The sequence below is a fragment of the Dipodomys merriami genome, unplaced genomic scaffold (assembly GCF_024711535.1).
Source record: "Dipodomys merriami isolate MVZ:Mamm:240054 unplaced genomic scaffold, mDipMer1.0.p SCAF_24, whole genome shotgun sequence".
Taxonomy (NCBI): Eukaryota; Metazoa; Chordata; class Mammalia; order Rodentia; family Heteromyidae; genus Dipodomys; species Dipodomys merriami.
This window is the reverse complement of record NW_027203826.1, coordinates 19,372,743-19,395,681: the sequence shown is the minus strand read 5'-3', so window position 1 is coordinate 19,395,681 and position 22,939 is coordinate 19,372,743. Positions and strand designations below refer to the sequence as shown.

General features: G+C 35.7%; 1 protein-coding gene across 2 annotated transcripts in view; it reads left to right on the top strand.

Annotated features, from left to right (window-relative positions):
- Xpr1 (xenotropic and polytropic retrovirus receptor 1) overlaps positions 1-22,939 on the top strand; it is a 128,892-nt gene that overhangs the window by 37,536 nt on the left and 68,417 nt on the right. For both annotated transcript variants that reach the window (XM_070034329.1, XM_070034330.1), the window contains one exon: positions 20,721-20,822. In XM_070034329.1, the coding sequence (XP_069890430.1) occupies positions 20,721-20,822 (102 nt within the window). The remainder of the gene's footprint in view (positions 1-20,720; positions 20,823-22,939) is intronic.

Here is a 22,939-nt window from a genome sequence, read left to right as displayed (position 1 = left end):
CTAAGAAAAATAATCTTGAATCCTGTATACCGAGTTCCAAAAAATGAATTGGAAAATAAAAAAGAGAGACCAACTTTTTTAAAAAGTGCTTTGTTAGGATAGTCAGCAGTCTCTACAATGTTTCCTTACTAGGTATAGTTATTTAAATGTAATGTAATGTAATCTGATCACAATCTTTTTTAAAATTTAATTTTATTGTCAAGGTGATGTACATACATAAAGCAGTTAGTACATTTCTTGTCAAACATTGTTATCCCCTTCCTCGTTTTCCTCCCTCCATAACCGCCCCCCCCCAGTTGTAAAGTTCACTTCCAACATAATGTCTTGTGAGTGTCACCAATGCATTGGTTCACCTTTTGTCCTTTGTCTCACCATTCACAATCTTACTGTAACTTCATTCTTCTTTACTGAATTGACTGTTTCTAAAATCTTTAATTTTGAACCCATGCTGGAAAGTTTAGATAAGATATAATCTTAACATAGAACAAATAATGATTCTTGGAGCTCAGCATTGGGCATGTTGAGGTTAGTTACATTAATCTTCTATATACTATTGTACTGTTTTAAAATTTTAATTAAAAGCTTTTTTAAGAACCCTAAACTAGTGCTAGTCTTAGAAACACAGTGAGAAGAAATGTGTAACTGTTATGTCCTAAAGACATAATGCATTAGAATTTAATAATTTCCTCTTTTTAAACTGATTCCTGTGTGATTTTATGTGGTTATATTGGCACATTTATTGAATCATTAGAGCAGAAATGCTTGGAAGCATACAAAGCTCAGTGAAATTCTTCTTGAGAATATTAATATCTGAAGAGACTGTAGATTATACTTACTGATAGTATGCTGGGGCAGGGGGGAAGAGGGGAAGAGACAGAGAGACAGATGGAGAGAGAGAAAGAGAAATGGACAAACACTAACTCCCCTCTGGCTAGAAAAGCCACTGGTGTACAGAGTTCAGAGCTCAGTGTCATTAATAATGTTTTTGATAATTTCTGTTCATTTTCCTGTTCTGTTAGACTGTAGGGACATGCTTCTAAATAATGAAACAATGACTACAATCCCTATTCCCCATGGTAATGGCTTTGCTCTTCCATCCTTCCTGAGTTTCTTCTGGCCTCTTTCCCTTACCTCCTGTCTCATGTTTGCTTATCACCTCTGTCTTAGTTTTTCTTTTTTCTGTGCTTTTGTTTCTCTGATAATTTCTCCATGTCTCTGACTTGCCTTTTCCTTTTTGTCTGCTAGTCTTACTAATTCTTACTCACTCTTGGATTTTTTGGATCTGGAAATTGTGGGGCAAACTGATGAGATTCAGATAAGTTTAAAAATGTAACCCCACCTGGCTCCCTGCTCAGACACACATCTGGCCCACAGTCCAAGTATTTTAGGCATCCCATTATAGCTAAGATGACAGGTTAATGCCGCTGCACTCAGCTATGGGTTGAAAGGTGTCTCAGAAACATTTGTCCTGGGCTTGCCTCAAACTGCTATCCTCTGATCTCAGGCTAGTATTATAGGTTCTAGTCATTAGTGTCTGGCTTTATTTCAACAGTTTTGGTGTAAGTAAATCTGAATTTTCTCTGGCATCTTTGATAGGATTTTTTTTGTGTGACCAATCCTTTCAGTATATACAGATTTGATAGATACAGATGAGCTAAAAAGAAGATATGTTCCCAGAATAAGTCACTTAACTGAGAGTAGGATTAAGGGATTTTAGTGGCTGTTTGGGTAGCAATTGATTAGAAAGGCTAAACTTGGAAACAAGGAAGACAGTTGAGAATATATGTTAATATAACAAGAAGAATGCCTAAATTGAGGTAGAGTTTGTAGGAATGAAGAGCACTGGTCAGATTTTAAAACTATTAAAAGAATCTTAAAAAAATAGATTTTCATTTGGTAGAATAAGAAAGAAATGAAGGATAACTTTCAGATTTCTTGCTTAGGCTTTGGTAGCTAGTTTAGGCATCTGAGTTAAAGAAACCAGAGAAGTTGCAACTGAAGAGGCAGTGGGAAATGATGATGCTATTTATTTATTTTTTAATTTTATTATAAAGATGCTGTACAGAGGGGTTACAGTTACATGAGTAAGGTAGTGAGTACATTTCTTGTCTGCATTGTTACATCCTTTGTTTTTTTCCTACTATCCCTTCCTTCCCCCACTTTCCTCACTCCCCTCCCCCCTCCAAAGTTGTAAAGTTCATTTCCAACATAGTGTCTTGTGAATCTCATTGTTGTAATGGGTCATCCTGTGTCCTTGTTTCAGCATTTTGTTATTCCCCTTCCCCTCCCCAAATTAGGTAAATGTATGTAAAAGATGCAAGGTACCAAAATCAAATACAGTGACAACAGAGATATATCATAGGGGGAAGAACATACAGAAGAAACAAAAAAAAAGTCATATATAGTACATCAAAAACAACAACAACAACAAAGACCTTGTGTGTCCATATCTTGTTGTTCATTTTGCTAAGCATCATCTTTTTATTTTTTTGCTGCTCGTGGGGCCTGAACTTTGGGCCTGGGCACTGCCCCTCAGCTCTTGAGCTCAAGGCTAGTGCTCTACTACTTGAGCCACAGCGCCACTTCTGGCTTTTTCTGCTTATGTGGTGCTGAGGAATCGAACACAGGGCTTCATGCATGCAAGGCAAGCACTCTACCACTGAGTCACCTTTCCAGACCTAAGCATCATCTTATATGGTCATATGTACATAGCTTTTGAGCTTTTCTGCTTATCTGATAACATTATCCTAGATGTGTACTGATTATTTCAAATAAGGGAAAGAATAGGACCTATATTTCTTTGGGTCTGGCTTACTTCACTTAATATGATTTTTTCCAAGTCTTTCCATTTCCTAATAAATGAGGTGGTGACATTCTTTCTGATGGAAACATAGAATTCCATTGTACATACATAGATATACAGATATATATATATGTGTGTATATACATACACATACACACATACACACACCCCATTTTCTTGATCATTATCTACTGAGGGGCACCTGGGACAAAAGCACCAGAGACAGAGTGATGATGCTATTTATACTAGCTGGTAATTTGATGGCTTACTGTAGATCAGGTATTGTGCTAAGTGCTTTATATATTTTACTGCATTCAATTTTCATAGCAGTCCTTTCTGGACAATTATTTCCATTTTACAGATGAGTGGCATTGTCAAAGAAGAATTGGAATTTGTTTTTCAGGGTCAGATACATAAGATAAGAAAGAGACAGGGTCATTATTTCAACCCACACAGAATTTTTATTCCAGAGACTTTGCTTCTAACCATGGTACTTTCAGATTGCTGAATTCGGTTTGGGACATGTTGAGTTTAAGGTGCATATGGGATAGCCAAAAGCTGACGTATGGTTATTAGTCTGGAACCTTGTAAGTGGTAGAGTGGAGATGAAGATTTTGGAGACTTCATCATATTAGGTAATGGATTACAATAGAAAGAACCGATAGGTATCTTGGATATCATTATGGAGAGATATATAGTTAAGAATTCTGACTTGTCAGAATATGAAATGCAGTATAGGGGCCATTGTCTTAGCCACAACAAAAATGTGTTGTGACCCAAATAGTCTATTTTTAAATAGAATGTAGTCAGTAAAATTAGTTGCCTTGACTATTCATAGGGCTAATTAATGTCGAATATGTTTTTGTGGCTCTATTGAATAATGTCTTTTATGTCTATGCCAGTCCTGGAGCTTGAACTCAGGATCTGAGTGCTGTCCTTGTTCTTTTGTGCTCAAGGCTAATGCTCTACCACTTAAGCTACATCTCTACTTCTGGCTTTTTGGTGATTAATTGGAGATAAGGAAGGGTCTCACAAACGTTCCTGCCTGGGCTGGATTCAAATTGTGTCTCAGCTTCATATACTCATGATTACAAGTGTAAGCCACCAGTGCTCTGCTGAATAATGTCTTTTGAAGCACAGAATTACACTTCTGTTTAGAAATACATATTGTCAGACAGACTGTGTTCTGTATTTAATAGTCCAAGTCTGTTTGAAAACTGATCAAGTAGTGGCTTTTTGAAATGCTTTTAATCAGATTTGAGTATTACATTATGCTTTCCTCTAGAAATTTAACTTGTTTAGACTTACCAAAAATTTATTTCCAATTAACAGCAGATTTTGTAAGACAGACAATATTAGCTAAACAATTCCGTGAAGTGACATGTATTCCAAACAGAAACAGGCAGCATCTGTTAATTCATTTGGGAGAACAGAATTGAACTTAATTTTTAAATTTTTGTTATTGTTCAGAATTTTTATTTCAAGTATTTTTAAGTACGTTTACTAAGTAACTGTTACACTACATCTTAAACTATAATAATCTCTTTTAATGGCAGCTTTACTTTTGAGAAGCATGTCTTTAGATGATCTTTAAAAACATAGTGTACATAAGCAAAATAAGATAGTATATGTCACTCACCTGATGTGGCCCCTTGATGAACTCAAAAGACAGTATAAGGCTACTGATGGCATAGCATGCTTATTGTTTTAAAGTAAATGTTTTTTAATAAGTGGGAGGAGTGGACTATAGTATAATGATAAATATAGTATAAATACAAGAATGAATCATAAACCAGCAAAATAAACACTGGTTATCATCAAGTATTATGTATCATGCATGATTGTATTGCTGTACTTTCATATGATTGGCAGTATAGTCAGCTTGTTTATATCAACATTGGCATACATTTGTTAGCAGCGCTATTGCTCAGGATATTTTTGTCTCCTTTAACAATCACTAGGTGGTAAGAATTTTTCAACTTTTATCATCATCTTAGAGCACTACCATGGCATATACACTCCATTGTTGATTGAAAATAGTGGTATGTCCTGCCCATGTAATTGTAACTCCTCTGTACAGTATGTTCACAAATAAAATTAAATTAAATTAAAAAAAAAGAAAATAGAGGTATGTAGTACTTGATTGTGCATAATAACTATATTTAATATTTTATAGATTGAAGTAAAGATGAAAGCTGATCTATTCAACATTTTAACTTGAACTTTCTAGTCCCTTTGTTATAAGATAGTTAATACTAACTGAAGCAGTATAGTTTTAAAAATAGATATCTAAGAAAGTAAAGAATAGATTAATTTCTGAATAGCTTCATTTTATATTCCTTTGAATTTGAATTTTGAAAGTTTCAAATCCACATTATAATAAAATATTTCTAAGAACTTTGAAAGTGCTCAATTCACTTCCTCTGCTTCATATAAAACTTCTTCATTATTAATATATGGTCACATAGCCTTCTTTTCATATCTCTAGAATTTGTTACCTCTCAAGTTATACAGCAACCAGTTATAAGTTCCTGTGGTCCTTATGCTATTAGAGATGGTAATGAACAAAATATACACTTGCCCTGTCTTCATGGAGTCAATAATTACATAATAAATACACTATTAAAGTATGTTTAGCATGTGAAGAAGTAAGAGTATTTTAGAAGAATATGACCAGAAAATGTGGTTTATCTTCCATTAGGAAGAATGATATTACATTATTTGCAAAGAAATAAATGGACCTGGAAAAAATTAGGTTAAGTTAGGCCCAGAGAGATAAAAGATGAATGTTTGTCAGGTACTAGTGGCTCATGCCTGTAATCTAGTTAGTCAGGAGTCTGAGATCTGAGAATGGTGATTCAAAGCAAGCCCAGGGAGAATAGTCAATGGGACTCTTATCTAAATTAACCACCTAAAAACCAAATGTGAAGTGGTGGCTCAAAGTGCTAGAGTGCTAGCCTTGAGCAAAAAAACCTCAGAGATGGTATAGTCAAGTAGTGTTAGAAAAACTAACTTATAATCCAACCAAATGAATATCAAGGAACTGGTACTTGAGATGTGAGGGAGGGAGGTTAAAGGGAGAGGAACAGACAGATGAAGGGACAAAATGGTCATAGCATTCAGTGCACATCCTATGAAATTAGGAAAAATGAAGTGAGGGGTTGGGTTGGGCTGGGCTGGGATGGTAGGGATAGAGGAGGATGATAAAAGGAGTTATGTGGATTAAGATGAATTGTACTTATAAACGGATAGGTTGAATGGTGCTCCTTTTGTGCTGTTACTTAAAGATAATAGGAATATAATTTTTAAAAGAATATATTTCTTGTCTGCTTTTAGTAGCAGAGTAATGCTGCCCTCACAGAATAAGTTTGTAAGAGTCCACTGTCTTTCAGGTTTTTTGAAATAGTTTGAAAAAAAATTGACATAGTTCTTTTATGTTTGTAAAATTCACCAGTGAAGCCTACAAGTCTTGGACTTTGCTTTGTTAGGGGGACTTTTTATTAGGAATTCAATCTCACTGCCTGTTATTGGACTAATCAAGTATATTGTGTGTGTGTGTGTGTGTGTGTGTGTGTGTGTGTGTGTGTGTGTGTGTGTGTTCTTGATAAAATGTAGACAGCAGCTCACATGTGACTTTGCTTTGTTAGGGGGACTTTTTATTAGGAATTCAATCTCACTGCCTGTTATTGGACTAATCAAGTATATTGTGTGTGTGTGTGTGTGTGTGTGTGTGTGTGTGTGTGTGTGTGTGTATGTGTGTGTGTGTGTGTTCTTGATAAAATGTTGACAGCAGCTCACATGTGTCCAGAAATATGGTAGGTTTTTATCTAGGTTTTCCAGTTTATAAGCATAATAATTTTTATAATCCAGTTTCCCACAACTAAACCAATCTACTAAGTACCCTTGCTCACTGCTTCAGATCTTCCCAAACAGTTGAAAGGAGCTTGCTGAAACTTAGTCACTGAGGGTATTGTTTCCCAGGCCCAAATTCAAATTATTGCTTTTAAAAGTATAACATGATGGATTTTAGTGGGATCTGGCTTGAACAGATTAAGTGCATGCATCTGGAGCCTGTACCATCCTGGGTTGTTCTGCACTTCACTTCCTGGCCAGTGTGGTTCTAGGTCATGTCTCTCTCATTCTGTGGGAGCTGAATGAAAGAACACCTGAGAGTGAGGGAAGCAGTGACATTGCCCAAAATGAAATGTATTCTTTATCTGACTTATATAACTATAACCCCTCTGTACATCACCTTCATAATAAATTTTTTAAGGACAAATAATCCATTGCATTTCTGTGGTTATCATTTTTACTGATTCTGTTTTATCTCTTGATATTATTTAGTTTGGTATTTTTTTCTCTTATAGCTGCTGTCTGTATTTTACATTTCTCCTATAGCTCCTATAGCTCAACACTGTTTTATGTAAAGTATACAATTAAATATTGTAAATGTGTTGTGCTTACCTAAAGTGATATAGCTGCAGATCTGTGTGTATCTTCTCAAGAAAATATTTTATTATTCTTGCATTTTTAAGTATTTTATTTTCTGATCTTTGTGATTTTTTTTCCTTCTGATTTGAGGTTTTGTCTGATGTCTGAATCCTTGAAATGTTATTGTTGTTTATTGGAAATCTTTAAAAAAATTCTGTTGCCGAATGGGATGTTCTGTTAATATATTTGTAGTCCATTCAATCTCTAGTATAGTTTTTCTTCGTTGTTTCATTGTTGATTTTTTGAGGGGATCTGGATGATCTGTTCATTGATGAAAATGGGGTATTGAAGTCCCCTATTATTATTGTAGTAGAGTCTATCTGCCCAATGTTTGTTTTTGTAAAATTGAATATTCCATTATTAGGTGCATAGACATTAATAGTGTTTTATTTTCTTGTTAAATTGATCATTATACAGTGGCCTTTTCTGATTCTTATAGTTTTTATCTTAGTGTCTATTTATGTTTTTTATCTTAAGTCTGTTTACTTGAAAAGAATATCAACTCACTTTAGATTTCCATTTGCTGAAATATTACTTCCCAGACTTTTTTTTCTGACTTATATTTCATTATTCTTATTTACTCATGTATGAGGGCATTGAATATTTTCACAAAATTTGTTCTCTTCCTCTTTCTTTTTCTTCTTCTCTTTTTCCTTCTCTCTCCCTCATTCTCTCTTTCCCCTTATTTTCCCCACTCCCTCCTGAGTAGCTTGGATTACAGGCATGAGCCACCAGTGCCTGCTTTAATTTGATATTTTATAATGTAACCCACAAATCCACTTACCTAGATACCTATTTGAATCAGAATGGACTTGAATAATGAGCCAGGGTATCTCTGTCAAACCCGCTGTGTTGTAGAACTCCTACCATTCTGTTATTAGCATATCTTACATATTAATGATTTTCATGACGATCAGACATGAGGGCATAAGTACTTATTTTAAGTCAAGCTCAACATTGTTTTTAGTAAAGTATACAATTAGATATTGTAAATATGTTGTTCTTTGCTTTGTACTATTTTAGTCATTCTACTTTTGCTTCACCTAAACTAAGCTGTGACTACTATAATTCCACAAATGGGTGTTTAGTATATAGTTTAAAACATCATTTTTTTGGGGGGGGGTCCCGTTGTGGGGCCTGAACTCTGCGCCTGGGCGTTGTCCCTCAGCTTTTAGCTCAAGGCTAGCGCTCTACCACTTTAGCCCCAGCGCCACTTCCGGCTTTTTTCTTTTTGCTTATGTGGTGCTGAGGAATTGAACCCAGGGCCTCAGGCATTCAAGGCAAGCGCTCTACCACTGAACCACCTTCCCAGCCCCTAAAACATCATTTTCTTAATAAATTCTTCCTTGTTAATGTTGAATATTTTCTATTAAGCACTGTAATGGGAATTAGATTATATTAACTAATATGACATTGGCCATGTTGTATTTCTTCTGCATTATTAATCTAAAATTAGTTTCATGTCTGATAATAGCTCAGGTGTTTCAAATTCTAAGATTATTTCAATGGAATCACAGTGCTTTGTAAAAGAATAACTTTCAAGATGGTTAAATTTTGAATAGACAAATAAAATACAAAGAAGATACAATTGTAATGATTGGAAACTACAACATATTCAGAAGAAGAAGAAGCAGTTCTTTTCTCTCACTGTTCCTGAATTGCTACATTCTAGGAATAGTGGAAAGAATTAGCTCTTTAAACATAGGTTTAAGATTAGATCTTCATTTATTCCTGTTGCCTAAAATAAATAGCATAACCTCTATGTTGCAGTTTTCTTTTTTATAACTAGATGGTAATGGACCTTTCCAGGATACTGTCCATAACATTTGGTACATAATAGAACCTCAATAGATTTTTATTGCCTCCCCCCAACACACACACTTCCTACTCATTTACTGGCAAGTGTCTTTTTAAAAACAGTTATTGTTATTGTAGAGTTGATATACAGAGGGGTTATGGTTACAATAATTGCAATAAGTAATGAGTACAATTCTTTTTGAACTATGTCTTCCCTTCCCTCTCTCTCTTCCAGTTTTTCCCTCCCATCCCTACTTGTATCTGGCAAACTGGGTCTTGAGTCTTAACAACAGTGCACTTGCTAAATATATTGACAGCATACATCCAGGGCCAGTGGGTAAATGGTAGTCGTAAGCTTTTTGTACTCATCTTACTTCTAGTTTGCTGCTGTATATGTATGTCATTTTCCTCTAAACCCTTTAATATTTAGTCTGTTTCAGTGCCCTTGATTTTCCTTTACCTTCCATTTCTGCCCAACTCTCTTATGAATTTAAAGATTTGTTTTAACAGTTACAACTTTCTAAATATCTAAATTAGCTTCCCAGTGTTACATCCAATCCAAACATCTGGTTTCCAGGCTTTTCTTCAGCATCAGTATTTATGGGAAATTTTCTGTATGGCAAAGGCTGTCGTATGCATTACTTCTTTAACCTTCCAGCACTGCTGCAGATGGAGTCAGTATATAAAGTATTTGTATAGATCTATTTGGACTGGCTCAAGTAAATTTGCCTTACAAGACAGCCCATCAGATTCTCAGTGATCTTTACATTTGCCTCAGCTCCAGCCAATTTAATCCTTTTCCTTCCTTCCTTCCTTCCTTCCTTCCTTCCTTCCTTCCTTCCTTCCTTCCTTCCTTCCTTCCATCCTTCCTTCCTTCCTCTTTTTCTTTCTTTCTTTTTTCTTTCTCTCTCTTTCTTTCTTTCTTTCTTTCTTTCTTTCTTTCTTTCTTTCTTTCTTTCTTTCTTTCTTTCTTTCTTTCTTTCTTTCTTCCTTTCTTTCTTCCTTTCTCCAATTTGATCAAGTCAGTTATTTAATTTACCTATGTCTCCTTTTTTTCCCCTAACTTCTTCATCTTCCCTAACCTTCGAAATTTCAGATCAAGGTCCATCTGACCTTGTTTTCAAGTGTATACACCCTTTTGTAGTACTTGAGTCTTATTTCAACAGTCTAATTTTCTTCAGATTACTAACTTACATTCTTCAAGTGAACAATAAATTCTTGGGAGTAGAAATTTGAGACTGTAGGATAAAGGAGCAAAATACAAACAAATTACCCCTGAGATAGACTTTAGCTGGTTGTGTTTATATAGCTTACCATTAATTGACTTAATGTAGAATTTAAATTTTCTTGGACTGATGTCATGGCTAGTAAGCTTGAGGACCTAAGTTAAAACCCTAGTATCTTCAAAAGATTTTTTTAAAAATTAAAGAAAGTAAAACACTGAGAAACCATAAAAATTTTTAAAAATTAAGACTATATAACACCATGGTGAAGTGCTCCTAATATTACATAAAAGCATTTAAGCCACATAGAAATCATTGTAATTTTAAATACCACGTGCATGATTATTTACAGAAAAAATCCAAAATATTGCTTAAATTGTCATGAATGTTAGGAGTAGTGATAATTTTGTAAATTTCAAAGATTTATTACTCTTAGTACAAGAAATTTTATTTTTATTTTACATTTTTGTGTGTTCTGGTACTGCTTAGGGCTTGAACTCCACCCCTCCTGCTCTCATTCAACTTTTTCGCTCATGAGTGGTACTGTGACTGAAGCAGGCCTCCAATTGCTTTTTGCTGGTTAATTGGAGATGAGAGTCTCTCACATTACTCTGCCTGTGCTAGCTTTGAACCTCAATTCCCAGATCTCATCTTCCCTAGTGTAAGTAAACTGAGTCATAAGAGAGGATGAAGAAAAGAACAGAGAGGGGCTGGGAAGGTGGCTCTGTGGTAGAGCGCTTGCCTTGCATGCCTGAGGCCCTGGGTTCGATTCCTCAGCACCACATAAGCAAAAAGAAAAAAGCCGGGAGTGGCGCTGTGGCTCAAGTGGTAGAGTGCTAGCCTTGAGCTGAAGAGCTGAGGGACAGTGCCCAGACCCAGAGTTCAGGCCTCAGGACTGGACCCCCCCCCCAAAAAAAAAAAAAAAAAAAGAAAAGACAAGAACAGAGAGTAAACTAACAGACCAACAGACTTATTTCAGGAATAAAAATAGAGTACACCATTTTCTCTCCAGTCTAGGTGGAAGACTTACATTCCTCTCAGGCTTTTACTATAGAGGCATGAGCCATTGGCAGCTGGCTGAAACTTTTTCTTTTTTAAAGATTAGTGAGTATGGAGATGTAACAATGAAATGCTTCTCCTCATATAATAAAAGCTAACAAAAAAATAAAGTTAGTAGTGATTTAATCTAAAACCTAGGATAACTGTAGAGTTTTGTTTTGTTTGAAGACTGTAATTTGTAGAGACCTTATATTATTACTAAGTGGAGGTGGTTCTTTGTCATTCAAAGAAGATTCATGTGTGCAATAAACAGAAATTATGTTTCTGTATGAAACCCTCAATCTCTACAGTGGCATTCAAGTCTATTGTAACTCTTGGGAAAATTCCACTTGAGTTTACATTAGAAATGTAACTGTGATTACATTTATGTAATTCTTTTGTGAAAAAGGGTTTTTATGAAGATTTTGTATAATGAAACCATAATCAAAATTTTACCTTGTAGAATTTAGGTATACTATCCTTTAGAAAAATTTTTTAAAATACTAAAGGTAAAACTAGTGAGTATGCAACGCACATAGACTGCTACAGGGATTCAGAGCTCTGATGACAGAATCTGTTCAACCCTGTTCAAATGTCAGAGTCCTTTCTGGTAGCAATTATTTCTCATTGTCCTAAAGGCTCTAAGCTATTGTTCATAGTGATACTCTGAAACTTCCCAAAGCAAAGAACTTTACTTCCTCTAGTGAATACATTTTTATGATTAAATATTTCAGTAAGCTCAAAGACACTCAGTAGACAGTATGTTGAAAATGAACTATCCAACTTGGGGGTGGGAACTGGAGGGAAAAACTGGGAGAGAGCAAAGGAAGGGATGGCATTGTCCAAAAGCCATGATTCACTTGGCAACAGATACCATTAATTTAGGTAGAAATTAATTTACCCCATTGATGTGATATTCCTGTACCATTACTTTAGGTATAGAAATAAGTATTAGTTGAATTTGTCCAAAAGGAGAAGGATTTAATGAAGGACACTATGGTAGCACACAAAATTGAAAGAACACATAGATAAATTAGGAAGAAAAAAAAAAATAGATCAACTTCGGTGTTTCCAATAGTAGGGCCATGGAATTACTTTCAGAGAATGTATCTCAGATTATCTACAGCAAATGACATCTCTCAGTTAGTTTTTTAATCAGTATTTTCTTCTTAAAAATATGGTTTTAAGTTTGTTACTATGCTTATGCATAAATATTGGTTGCTTTAAATAATTTTTTAATTGTTTCATAGTATCTCTGGTGTCATCCTTGCTGTAGTCTTTCACTTCAGTGCAAATTTTCTCTCTCTATTTTTTTTTTCATGTTTTTGACCTCTAAAAATTTCCCTCGCTTTCTTTTAGTTATGCATTTAGAGTTGGTGGTTTAGCTCAGGTTGCTACAACAGATTGCCTTCTATTGAATGGCTTAAACAGCAGGCATTTGTTTTTCTTTCTTTTTTTTTTTTGGTCCAACTTTTTTTTTTTAATTGTGAAAATACCTTACCATAGGGCTTACAATTACATGGGCAAGGTAATGAGTGCATTTCTTATCAAGCATTGTTGCCTCCTCCTATGTTTTCCCTTACCATCCCTTTCTCTTGCTCCCCCTCACCCCCCACGCCAAAGTTGTAAAGTTCATTTTCGACATAACATCTTGTAAATCTCATTGTTGCAATGGGTCCACCTGTATCCCTATTTAAACAATTTGTTTTTTCCCTTCCCCTACACAAATTATACCAACATCAAATACAGTGAGAACAGGGGTTATATACCGTGGTGGAGGGACATACAAAGCAACAAAGAAATATCTTTTACATATGTTAGACACAATAGAAAAAACATTTGAGTCCTTAACTTGGGGTTCATTTCACTTAACATCAACTTATCTGACCATTTCTGCTTGTCTCAATCATATACTAGTTATTGCAAATAAGAGAAACCATGGGACCTATGTATTTGTTTTTCATAGTTCTAGATATTGGAAGTCCAAAATTAGGATGGTCCAAAATCATGGTCAGGTGAGGTTCCTGACTATGCCTTCAAATATTATTTATTTGGTTTGCACATACAGAGAAATTTCATGTCTCTCCCTCTTTTTTAGTGCCATCATGAGAACTTTACCACCAATACTGCATCTGAACATAAGTACCTTATGGAGTCCCCATTTCCAAATAGTGTTATATTGAAGATTAGAGCTTCAACATAGGAATTTGGGAAGAGAGAGAAAAACATGAGCATCTTTAGATTTTCTGGAATATGAAAGTTACCTCCAGTTATTCAGTCTCCTTTATTTCTAGAAATGAAAGTCTTAGTATTCATCCTCTACTTATTAAAAAGTGCCTTAGCTGCGTGCCGGTGGCTCACACCTATAATCCTACCTACTCAGGATGCTGAGATCTGAGGATCTCAGTTCAAAACCAGCCCGGGCAGGAAACTCCATGAGGCTTATCTCCAGTAAACCACTAGCAGTAGCTTTGTGGCTCAAGCAGTATAAAGCTCACCTTGAACTGAAGAGCTGAGGAATAGCACCCAAGCCCAGAGTTCAAGCCCCACAAACAAGGGGAAAAAATAAAAGTGCCCAGCCATATGCCACTCTATTTAGTCTTATTTTTTTTATAGTACTTTATTTTATTTGGCAAGCAATATTGGATTTCCTGTCAAGGCAACCATGCTCTCAACTTTCAATATTACCTAATCCTTTCCAATATACCTTGGTTTCTTCATTATATCTTAGCTGAAGTGTTACTTCCTGAGAAAAGCTTGTTTGACCTTTATTTTTAAATAATTAGTGTTTTATAATGGGATGCTCACTTGCATTGTGTATTTTCATTACTCTATTTCTCTTCTTGAGTATCTGCTTTCTCTCAAAAGTACAGGGTCTGAATTTGTCTTCCCGATCACTATATTCCTAGTCAGTAGCACAGTGCCTAACTAGTCTGTTTGTTGTTGGTATCTCATTTTACAGTCTTCATAATACTCTAGAAGACAATGAATATTTGTCATTCTAGAAAGAATGTCATATCATTTTAGCAATAATGTGACTTTGTTGATGAATATATAAATTAATCAGTAGAAGCTCTGTTGATTTAAATGAGATTTTCACATTTCCAGTAATGCTTTGTGATTAATATTTATAAATATGTTGTTTTAATGCAGTGTATTCTAGGACTTATAATGAAATCTCAATACTGAAGAAATTTTGATACCTAGTATTAGAAAAGTATATTGTAAAATTTAGCATATATGTATATTTAATAAAGAGAAGGTAAGATAGGATTTTGTTTGTTTGTTTGGGTCCAGTCGTGGGGCCTGATCTCTGGGCCTGGGCGCTGTCCCTCAGCTCTTCAGCTCAAGGCTAGCACTCTAACACTTGAACCACAGCACCACTTCTGGCTTTTTTCTTTTTGCTTATGTGGTGCTGAGGAATCGAACCCAGGGCCTCATGCATGCGAGGCAAACGCTCTACCACTGAGCCACCTTCCCAGTCCAAGATAGGATGTTAAATAAGTGACTTTAAGACGTAAAAATATATTAGGATAAATCCTGTTTTCTGAGTAAAATGAAAATACAAGTTCACAAAGAAAAGGGAGTGTTATAAACTTACTGGTAATAAGCTTATATATTTGATAAAGAGTAATGGTAGTCACCAAATTACATTGTCACTTAAAGTCAGATATGAACTTTAAATCATGTCATTTTAATTACACTGCATCAGAAGCTGCATTTTTATAACTATTTGAATGTGTTAAAAATCTTTTTTCATAATGTAAAAATATGCAAGACTAATTTAGAATTTTTTTTGGTTGGTTTTGGAGCTCGAACTTGAGGCCCAGGTGCTATCTCTGAGCTTTTTTACTCAAGGCTAGTGCTCTGCTACTTGAGGCACAGCACCACTAGTAATTTAGAATTCTTTTGGAGGTTATAAGAGCCAGCCATCATTTGAAAGTCACTGATTAGCACATACTGCTCACCTTACCATTGAATTATACCCTTGTTTGAATTATTTGTCATTGTTTTTGTTTATTGTATTCATTGCCTAGCAGGACAGATACTAGGTAACTATTCCCTGGAATAATAATTAGCATGTATCAGAAGTTGTGCTATTGGGATTAATTTTATTTCACTTACATATCACTAGTATGTACTAAAGTGTGTGTGTGTGTGTGTGTGTGTGTGTGTGTGTGTGTGTGTGTGTGTGTGTGTGTTCGTGTGTGTGTTCGTGTGTGTGTTCTGAGAATATTTGAAAAATACACCTGGTTAAAAATCTCTTAGGATAAAAGTTGGGACTCTGAATTTTGCAAAAAATAGCAGTTTTGAAATTAGCAGAATAGGAAATTTAGAGTTAGGAGATTTAGAGACTGCCTGTTCAAATGCCCTCATTTTGCTATACCCTCTGTTTAATATTCTTCAAAGAAATCTCATTGGTCTTTAGTGGCTTTAACAGCCACCACTGGGCCCCTCACTGCCATTATATAGAACTTCAGTTATTCAAATATAATGTATCTTTTTTTCAATTGTTATTATAAAAGTGATGTATAGGGCTGGGAAGGTGGCTCAGTGGTAGAGTGCTTACCTTACATGCATGAGGCCCTGGGTTCGATTCCTCAGCACCACATAAGCAGAAAAGGCCAGAAGTAGTGCTGTGGCTCAAGTGGTAGAGTGCTAGCCTTGAGCTGAAGAGCCTGAGGGACAGTGCCCAGCCCGAGTTCAGGCCCCATGACCAACAACAACAACAAAAAAAATGATATACAGAGGTGTTAGAGTTACATAAATCAGGTAACAAGTACATTTATTTTTGGACAGTGTCACCCCTTCCCTTACTCTCTCCTAGTTTGTTCCTCTTGTCCCCACCCACAAGGTGTATAGTTCATCTTCAACATAGTATCTATTGAGCACCACTGCTTCATTTGTTTACCTTTTATCCCCCAAGGCTTCTCTTTTTCATTTTAAGGCTCCTCTTTTCCCCCCATATATATATTATTGTAAAAATACTGTACAGAGGGGTTACAGTTACATGAGTAGGTTAATGAGTACATTTCCCATCGAGCATTGTTACCTCCTCCTTTGTTTTTCTCCTACCATCCCTTCCGTCCCCACCTCAACTCTTTTTTTTTTAATTTAATTTAATTTTATTTGTGAACATACTGTACAGAGGGGTTACAATTGCATGGGCAGGATAATGCGTACATTTCTTACCAAGCATTGCAGCCTCCTCCTTTGTTTACCCTTCACATCCCTTCCCAGCCTCCCCCCCCCAATCCCCACCTCAACTCTTCAACATAATATCTTGTACATCTCATTGTTACAATGGGTCAACCTGTATCCTTGTTTCAGCATTTTGTTATTTCCCTTCCCCTCCCCAAATTAGAAAAAATGTATATACAAGATGCAGGGCACTGGAATCAAATACAGTGAAAACAGGGGTTATACCATGGGGGAAGAACATACCAAAGAAACAAAAAAAAATCACATGGTCTTAAAAGAGACTGACTTTTTCACCTTTAGTACTACTGATACTTTGGATTGGGTAATTCTTTGTTTGGATTGGATAATTCTTTGTAGGAACAAGAAAGAATTGCTATCCTGGATATTAAAGAATATTTGTAGTATTTTTGGCTTCTACCCATTAGATTAGTAACACTCTCTCAGATGTAGATTATTAACACCCTCTCAAATGTCCACTTTTTACAACCAAAAATGTTTTCAGACATTGCCATTTGTCTGGGCAGCAAGCATAGCTTAACATTGAGAACTACTACTTTAGAAAAAAGTCAGTTTAATTCTGTTCACAGCCTTATTTCAAAACTTGATTAAAGGTAGAATTATTCTTCTTCACTGCATTCCTAATTTCCTCAGAAGCACAGTTTTAAATGATCATTTAGTGAAATTAGAACTATTCCTACTATTTATACTCTGAGGACTTAAAACTCTTCTGTAAGTTTCATGGCACATAGTATAAAAAAAAAAAAAAACTCTTCTGTAAGTTTCATGGCACTTAGTATAAAATCCAAACTTTTTTTTTTTTTTCCTTGGGTCCAGTCGTGGGGCCTGAACTCTGGGCCTGGTGCTGTCCCTCAGCTCTTCAGCTCAAGGCTAGTGCTCTACCACTTGAGCCACAGTGCCACTTCTGGGTTTTTTCTTTTTGTTTATGTGGTGCTGAGGAATCGAACCCAGGGCCTTGAGCATGCAAGGCAAGCGCAAGCGCTCTACCACTGAGTCACCTTCCCAGCCCTAAATCCAAACTTCTTAACAAGGCCTTTGTTTGTATGTGGAAGGACTGTTGTCTATCTCCATGACTTTAATCTCATCTCACTACTGTTTGCTTGTTACTTAGTGAGCTTCTTTCAGTCCTAAAATGTTGTTCTCTCTGTCTTGTCATCCTTTATCTTTTAGATGAATATTATCAACTAAAGAGAAGTAGTATCATTTATCTCCTTATTTAACAGGTTGTCTGAAAGATTAGAGTTCTCCGTAGGAGGCTAGATGAAAATTCATACACAATTCATACACAAGGAGGCTAGATGAAAATTCATACACAATTCATACACAACCTTTTAAAAAAGAGAATGTAGTTCTGTAGCCAAGACTGACATTGAACCACGGATCCTTCTGCTTGAGGCCTCTTGAGTGCTGAGATTACTAACATCTTAGGCTAGCTAACATATACAGATAAGTTAGGCTTACTAACCTGCCTCCATCTATTTATATATTACAAGTTAGCTAAAAATGGTCTGTTTTAAAGTAACATGTTCTTTATTTTTTTAATTATTTTATGTAGTTGTACAGAGGAAAGTGACATATATTATTGACTAAAACCTTAAGTGCCCCCCATCACATATTCTTTATTGGGTCTGTTTTCTTTTATCATTTTTATAAAGGTGATATACAGAGAGGTTATAGTTACATATGTCAGGTAATGAGTATATTTCTTTTTTAAAAAAATTATTAACTCTTCCCTCTTTTTGTCCCCCCCCCACGCCAAAGTTCATTTTTCGACATAACGTCTTGTACATCTCATTGTTGCAATGGGTCCACCTATATCCCTATTTAAACAATTTGTTTTTTCCCTTCCCCTCCATAAATTATACCAACATCAAATACAGTGAGAACAGGGGTTATACCGTGGGAGAGGGACATACAAAACAACAAAGAAATATCTTATAAATATGTTAGAAACAATCGCAAGAAAGAAAAACTATTTGAGGCTGCCACCTCCTCCAGCTGCTGCCTGTGTGCTCGTTCGGTGTGGACCCGGGACCTCTTTTGTGAAGCGGCATCTGAGGAGAGACTCCGGCGCTTGCGATAGCCGATGAATAGCCCAAGGAAGGAGTCAAGACTGAGACGATCATATTAATTTGAAGGTGGCGGGGCAGGATGGTTCTGTGGTGCAGTTTAAGATGAAGAGGCACACACCACTTAGTAAACTAATGAAAGCCTATTGTGAAGGACAGGGTTTGTCAATGAGGCAGATCAGATTCCGATTTGATGGGCAGCCAATCAATGAAACACACACCTGCACCTCTATAATTTTTATACATACTATGATATTTGTATATAATTTTTAATAATGACTGCTACAGTGTCATAATTGTAGTGTTTAGTTTTCTTAATCAAACTTCTTTATTTTTTGTTGTGGTTGGGGAAGGAGTAAAGCCAGAAGCAGGACAAGGGGCTTCTCCCACAGGTCTCCTCTGCTTTCATGTTTTGGATCATTGGGAAGACTTTGAGGAGATTAATCTGAGACTAGTTAGTCTCAGAAGTGGATGCCAGCCCATGTGACTCCTGCACATACATCTCTCATGTACTGGATTAGACTACAGTGTTATATAATAGTATCACAATTCATTTAACCACTCCCCTTTATTGACCATCAGTTTTCTTTATCACCATTGAAAGCAATGGTACGTAAACACTCCTGCAAATATTCATTTGTGTGTGTGTGTGTGTGTGTGTGTGTGTGTCTGTCTGTCTGTCTGTCTGTCCGTCCATCGGTCTGTCTGTCTGTCTGTCCTGGTACTGGGGCTTAAACTCAGGGCCTGTTTGCTCAAGGCTGACATTCTACCACTTGAGCCATAACATGTATTTCCTACATGTAGCACTGATTTTTTTTTTTTGGGGGGGGGCGTCGGTGGTGGTGCTTGAACTCTGGGCCTGGACGTTGTCTCTGAGCTCTTCATCTCAAAACTAGGGCTCTACTACTTTTAGCCACAGCACCACTTTTGGTTTACTGGTGGTTAACTGGAGATAAGCGTTTCACATACTTTCTGCCCAGACTGGCTTTGAACCGCAATCCTCAGATCTCATCCTCCTGAATAGCTAGGGTTACAGGTGTGAGCCACTGGCACCCAGCTTACATGTACCATTGAAAATACTGAATTTTTAAATAGCTACCACCAAATTATCTTCCTAAAAGATTTTACAAGCTCATATATCTGTCATAAGGGAGAATTCATTTACCTTCATCATCACCAAAATGTTAGCAGCTTAAAATCTTTTCAGTTATAGTGGTGAATATTGTATTTTATTTTTGATTTTTAAAAACAGTTCATTTTATTAAGTAGTTGAATTGAAATATTAGTCTGTGGTTTTTTAAGTTGCATTTATATGATGTCTGGATGTTGAATATCCTTTCATTTCTTTGTCAGCCATTATTTCATTTTCTGTGAATTGTTTTGATCCTTCCATTTTTCTTATGAAATTGGATATTATTTAGTGATTTGTAAAAAAAATTGAAATATGTTTTGCATTTGAGTCTTCTGTGTTTTAGAAAACTGCAGATAATGTATTTTTCATGTCTGCTGCTTTTTCAAAAAAAAGCTGTTTATAAAGTATCTTATAGAATAGAAACATTTTATTTTGTGAAGGTATCATCTTTTATCTTCTCTGCTTTTTGTGTAGTTCTTAAGAAAGACCTCTTGTGTAACCCATTTTTTATCAATGAGTAGAAGCTCTTTTTATCTTAATCTGAATTTCCACATTTATTCAATTTGTTTCTGTACACTATTCTTTCTGATGGTTTTTTTTCTAATTTTTAACCAATAAAATAAAATACTTGCCGATCCAGTAGTTTACCACCTTTTCCATCTGCCAGGTCAAAATATTATCTTTAATTTATTGATTAAAAGTTTGTGCTCCTATGAAGAGATACTGGTTAATCTCTTAATAGGGTTCATAATTCATTTTCTTCAAAAATGTATGCACCTCTCTGTACATCATCTTTGTAGTAACAATAAAAATTTTAGAAAGACAAAGAAAAAAAAGAAATATATGCCTTGGTCATCTTGACTACTAAAATGGTACTAACAGTAGTCTTGACTTCCCTAAGTTATCCCAATTAGCCTTCTGTATTTAATTTAAACATTGTTTTTCAGTTACAGATGAAGACACAGTAAAGAGGTATTTTGCCAAGTTTGAAGAAAAATTTTTCCAAACCTGTGAAAAGGAACTTGCCAAAATCAACACATTTTATTCAGGTAAGTAGTCATATTAAGAGACTATCTACAGGTAGGACAGAATAAATTCTGTAATGTCGTTGTTTAAGCTTATTCATGTTGAGGCTTTGCTTTCCTTGTTGTTCTAAAGGAATATTTTGTTTAGCTGGAATAAGAATTCTCCTAGCACCTCAGTGCTTATTAAACTTCATATTGTCAGATTTTCTTGTAGTACCTCAAGAGTAAGAATGCTGGTTTTGCCATTTATAAGAATCAAATTTCACAGCTCCAGATTTTGACTTAGGCTGATGTTATGCTTATTCACTGCCTAGAACACTCCTGCCTAGAACATTCCAGAGTGGCACTTACAAAATGCCCTATGGTGTGAGAGAAAAATATTAGAACTTCTGTTTATTTTGTTTCTGTGTTGAAATGTACAAATATACATTAGTAAGCAGTAATTTTATAATGAAAAAAATAACCTCAAAAACTCTGCTCTAGAACACAGCCTTTAAGTATCACCATTCCTTTGATATCTAGTTGATACTCAGATAATCTGTTTCATGAAAATAGAATCAAAGCAAAGCCAGTTAGGTTCAGAGGCACATTTTATTCAGATTGTGGAAAAACCTTACATACAATGAGTATCACACTGCTGAATTTACATCCCTAATAACTAGAATGCCTTTTAGATGTATTGATCTATTCCTTGAACAGTAATAGATTTCTTCATCTGTTTCCCATTGTTAATAATGCAATAATACCACATACTAGGTAGGTTTTCAAGAAAACCTTCAAGAAAACTGAAGGTCCAAGGTAAAACAACTGTATGTGTTAAAGGTCTTCTTGCTTGCAGAGTTCTGAGGCAATACAAAACATCACTTTGAAGCAAGTGAGGAGCCATCCACACGTCTTCTAATCTCTCTCCCCCTTAGTATTTAGTCCTGGGACTCCATGCTGATGAATCTTAAACTAATCCTAATCACCTTCTAATGGCCCTGATTCTTACTCTGTAATTAGATAAAGTCTCTTCCCACTTCATACCTAACAATGGGGATTAATGAATGAACAAATTCTACTCTATAACTTTATTTAATATCAAAGGCCTAAAATTACTTTCTAGATTTTTCTTTCTTTGTTTAGTGTGAAAATTACATTCATACTACTAATATACTGTTATTAAATTAGAGGAGATTTTAGTTTTCTATTATTGCATATATAATATATATTTATATTTATTATAATAAACCAAATATTCTAGTGTGCTTTAGTCTAAGCATGAATAGTTTCATGGCTTTGTTAGCTTCTTTTTTAGAGAATGATTTTTTTCCTAGGTTTTTTACAACTACCAGAAGCATCTTACTAAGGCTAATTTATGTTAAGTGGGAGATGGAGAGAGGCAAAAAGCAATGAAAGGTTGCTTTCAAAAAGCAAGAGGCAGCTGGGTGCCAGTGGCTCACACCTGTAATCCTAGGTACTCAGGAGACTGAGATCTGAGGATCGAGGTTCAAAACCAGCCCAGGTAGGAACGTTCATAAGACTCTTATCTCCAGTTAACTACCAAAAAACCAGAAGTGACACTGTAGCTCAAGTAGTAGAGTGCTAGCCTTGAACTGAAGAACTCAGAGATAGCGCTCAGGCCCAGATCTTGTTCAAGCCCCATGACCTACTACCCACCCCCTATCCCCCCCTCAAAAAAAAAAAAGCAAGAGGCTCAGCAGAGTGCTATTGGTTTGGGTTTGTAATCCTGGCTACTTGGGAGGCTGAGATCTGATGATTGTGCTTCAAAGCCAGATAGGGTAGTCTGTGAGATTCTTTATCTCCAATTATAGCTGGAAGTAGAGCTGTGGCTAAATTGGTAGAGTGCCAGTCTTGAGCATAAAAGCTAAAGAATAGTGCTTTAGCCATGATTTTAAGCCCCATACTGGCACAAAACAAACAAAGGCAAGAGGCTAAAGCCCAGTGATAGCATTGTTCATCTGAGTCACTATTTTTGCAAAATGAATCTTCTTCTAAGATCTAGTATAAAATAATGCATTCTACTTTAATACCTATTTGTATTAACTGATCTCTTGGCTGTTGATTGAAAATTTAGACTCCTGACTCCCAATCTGAATTTACTCTATCAATGTTTTGTTTTGGATGACTTAGTTGCCCTT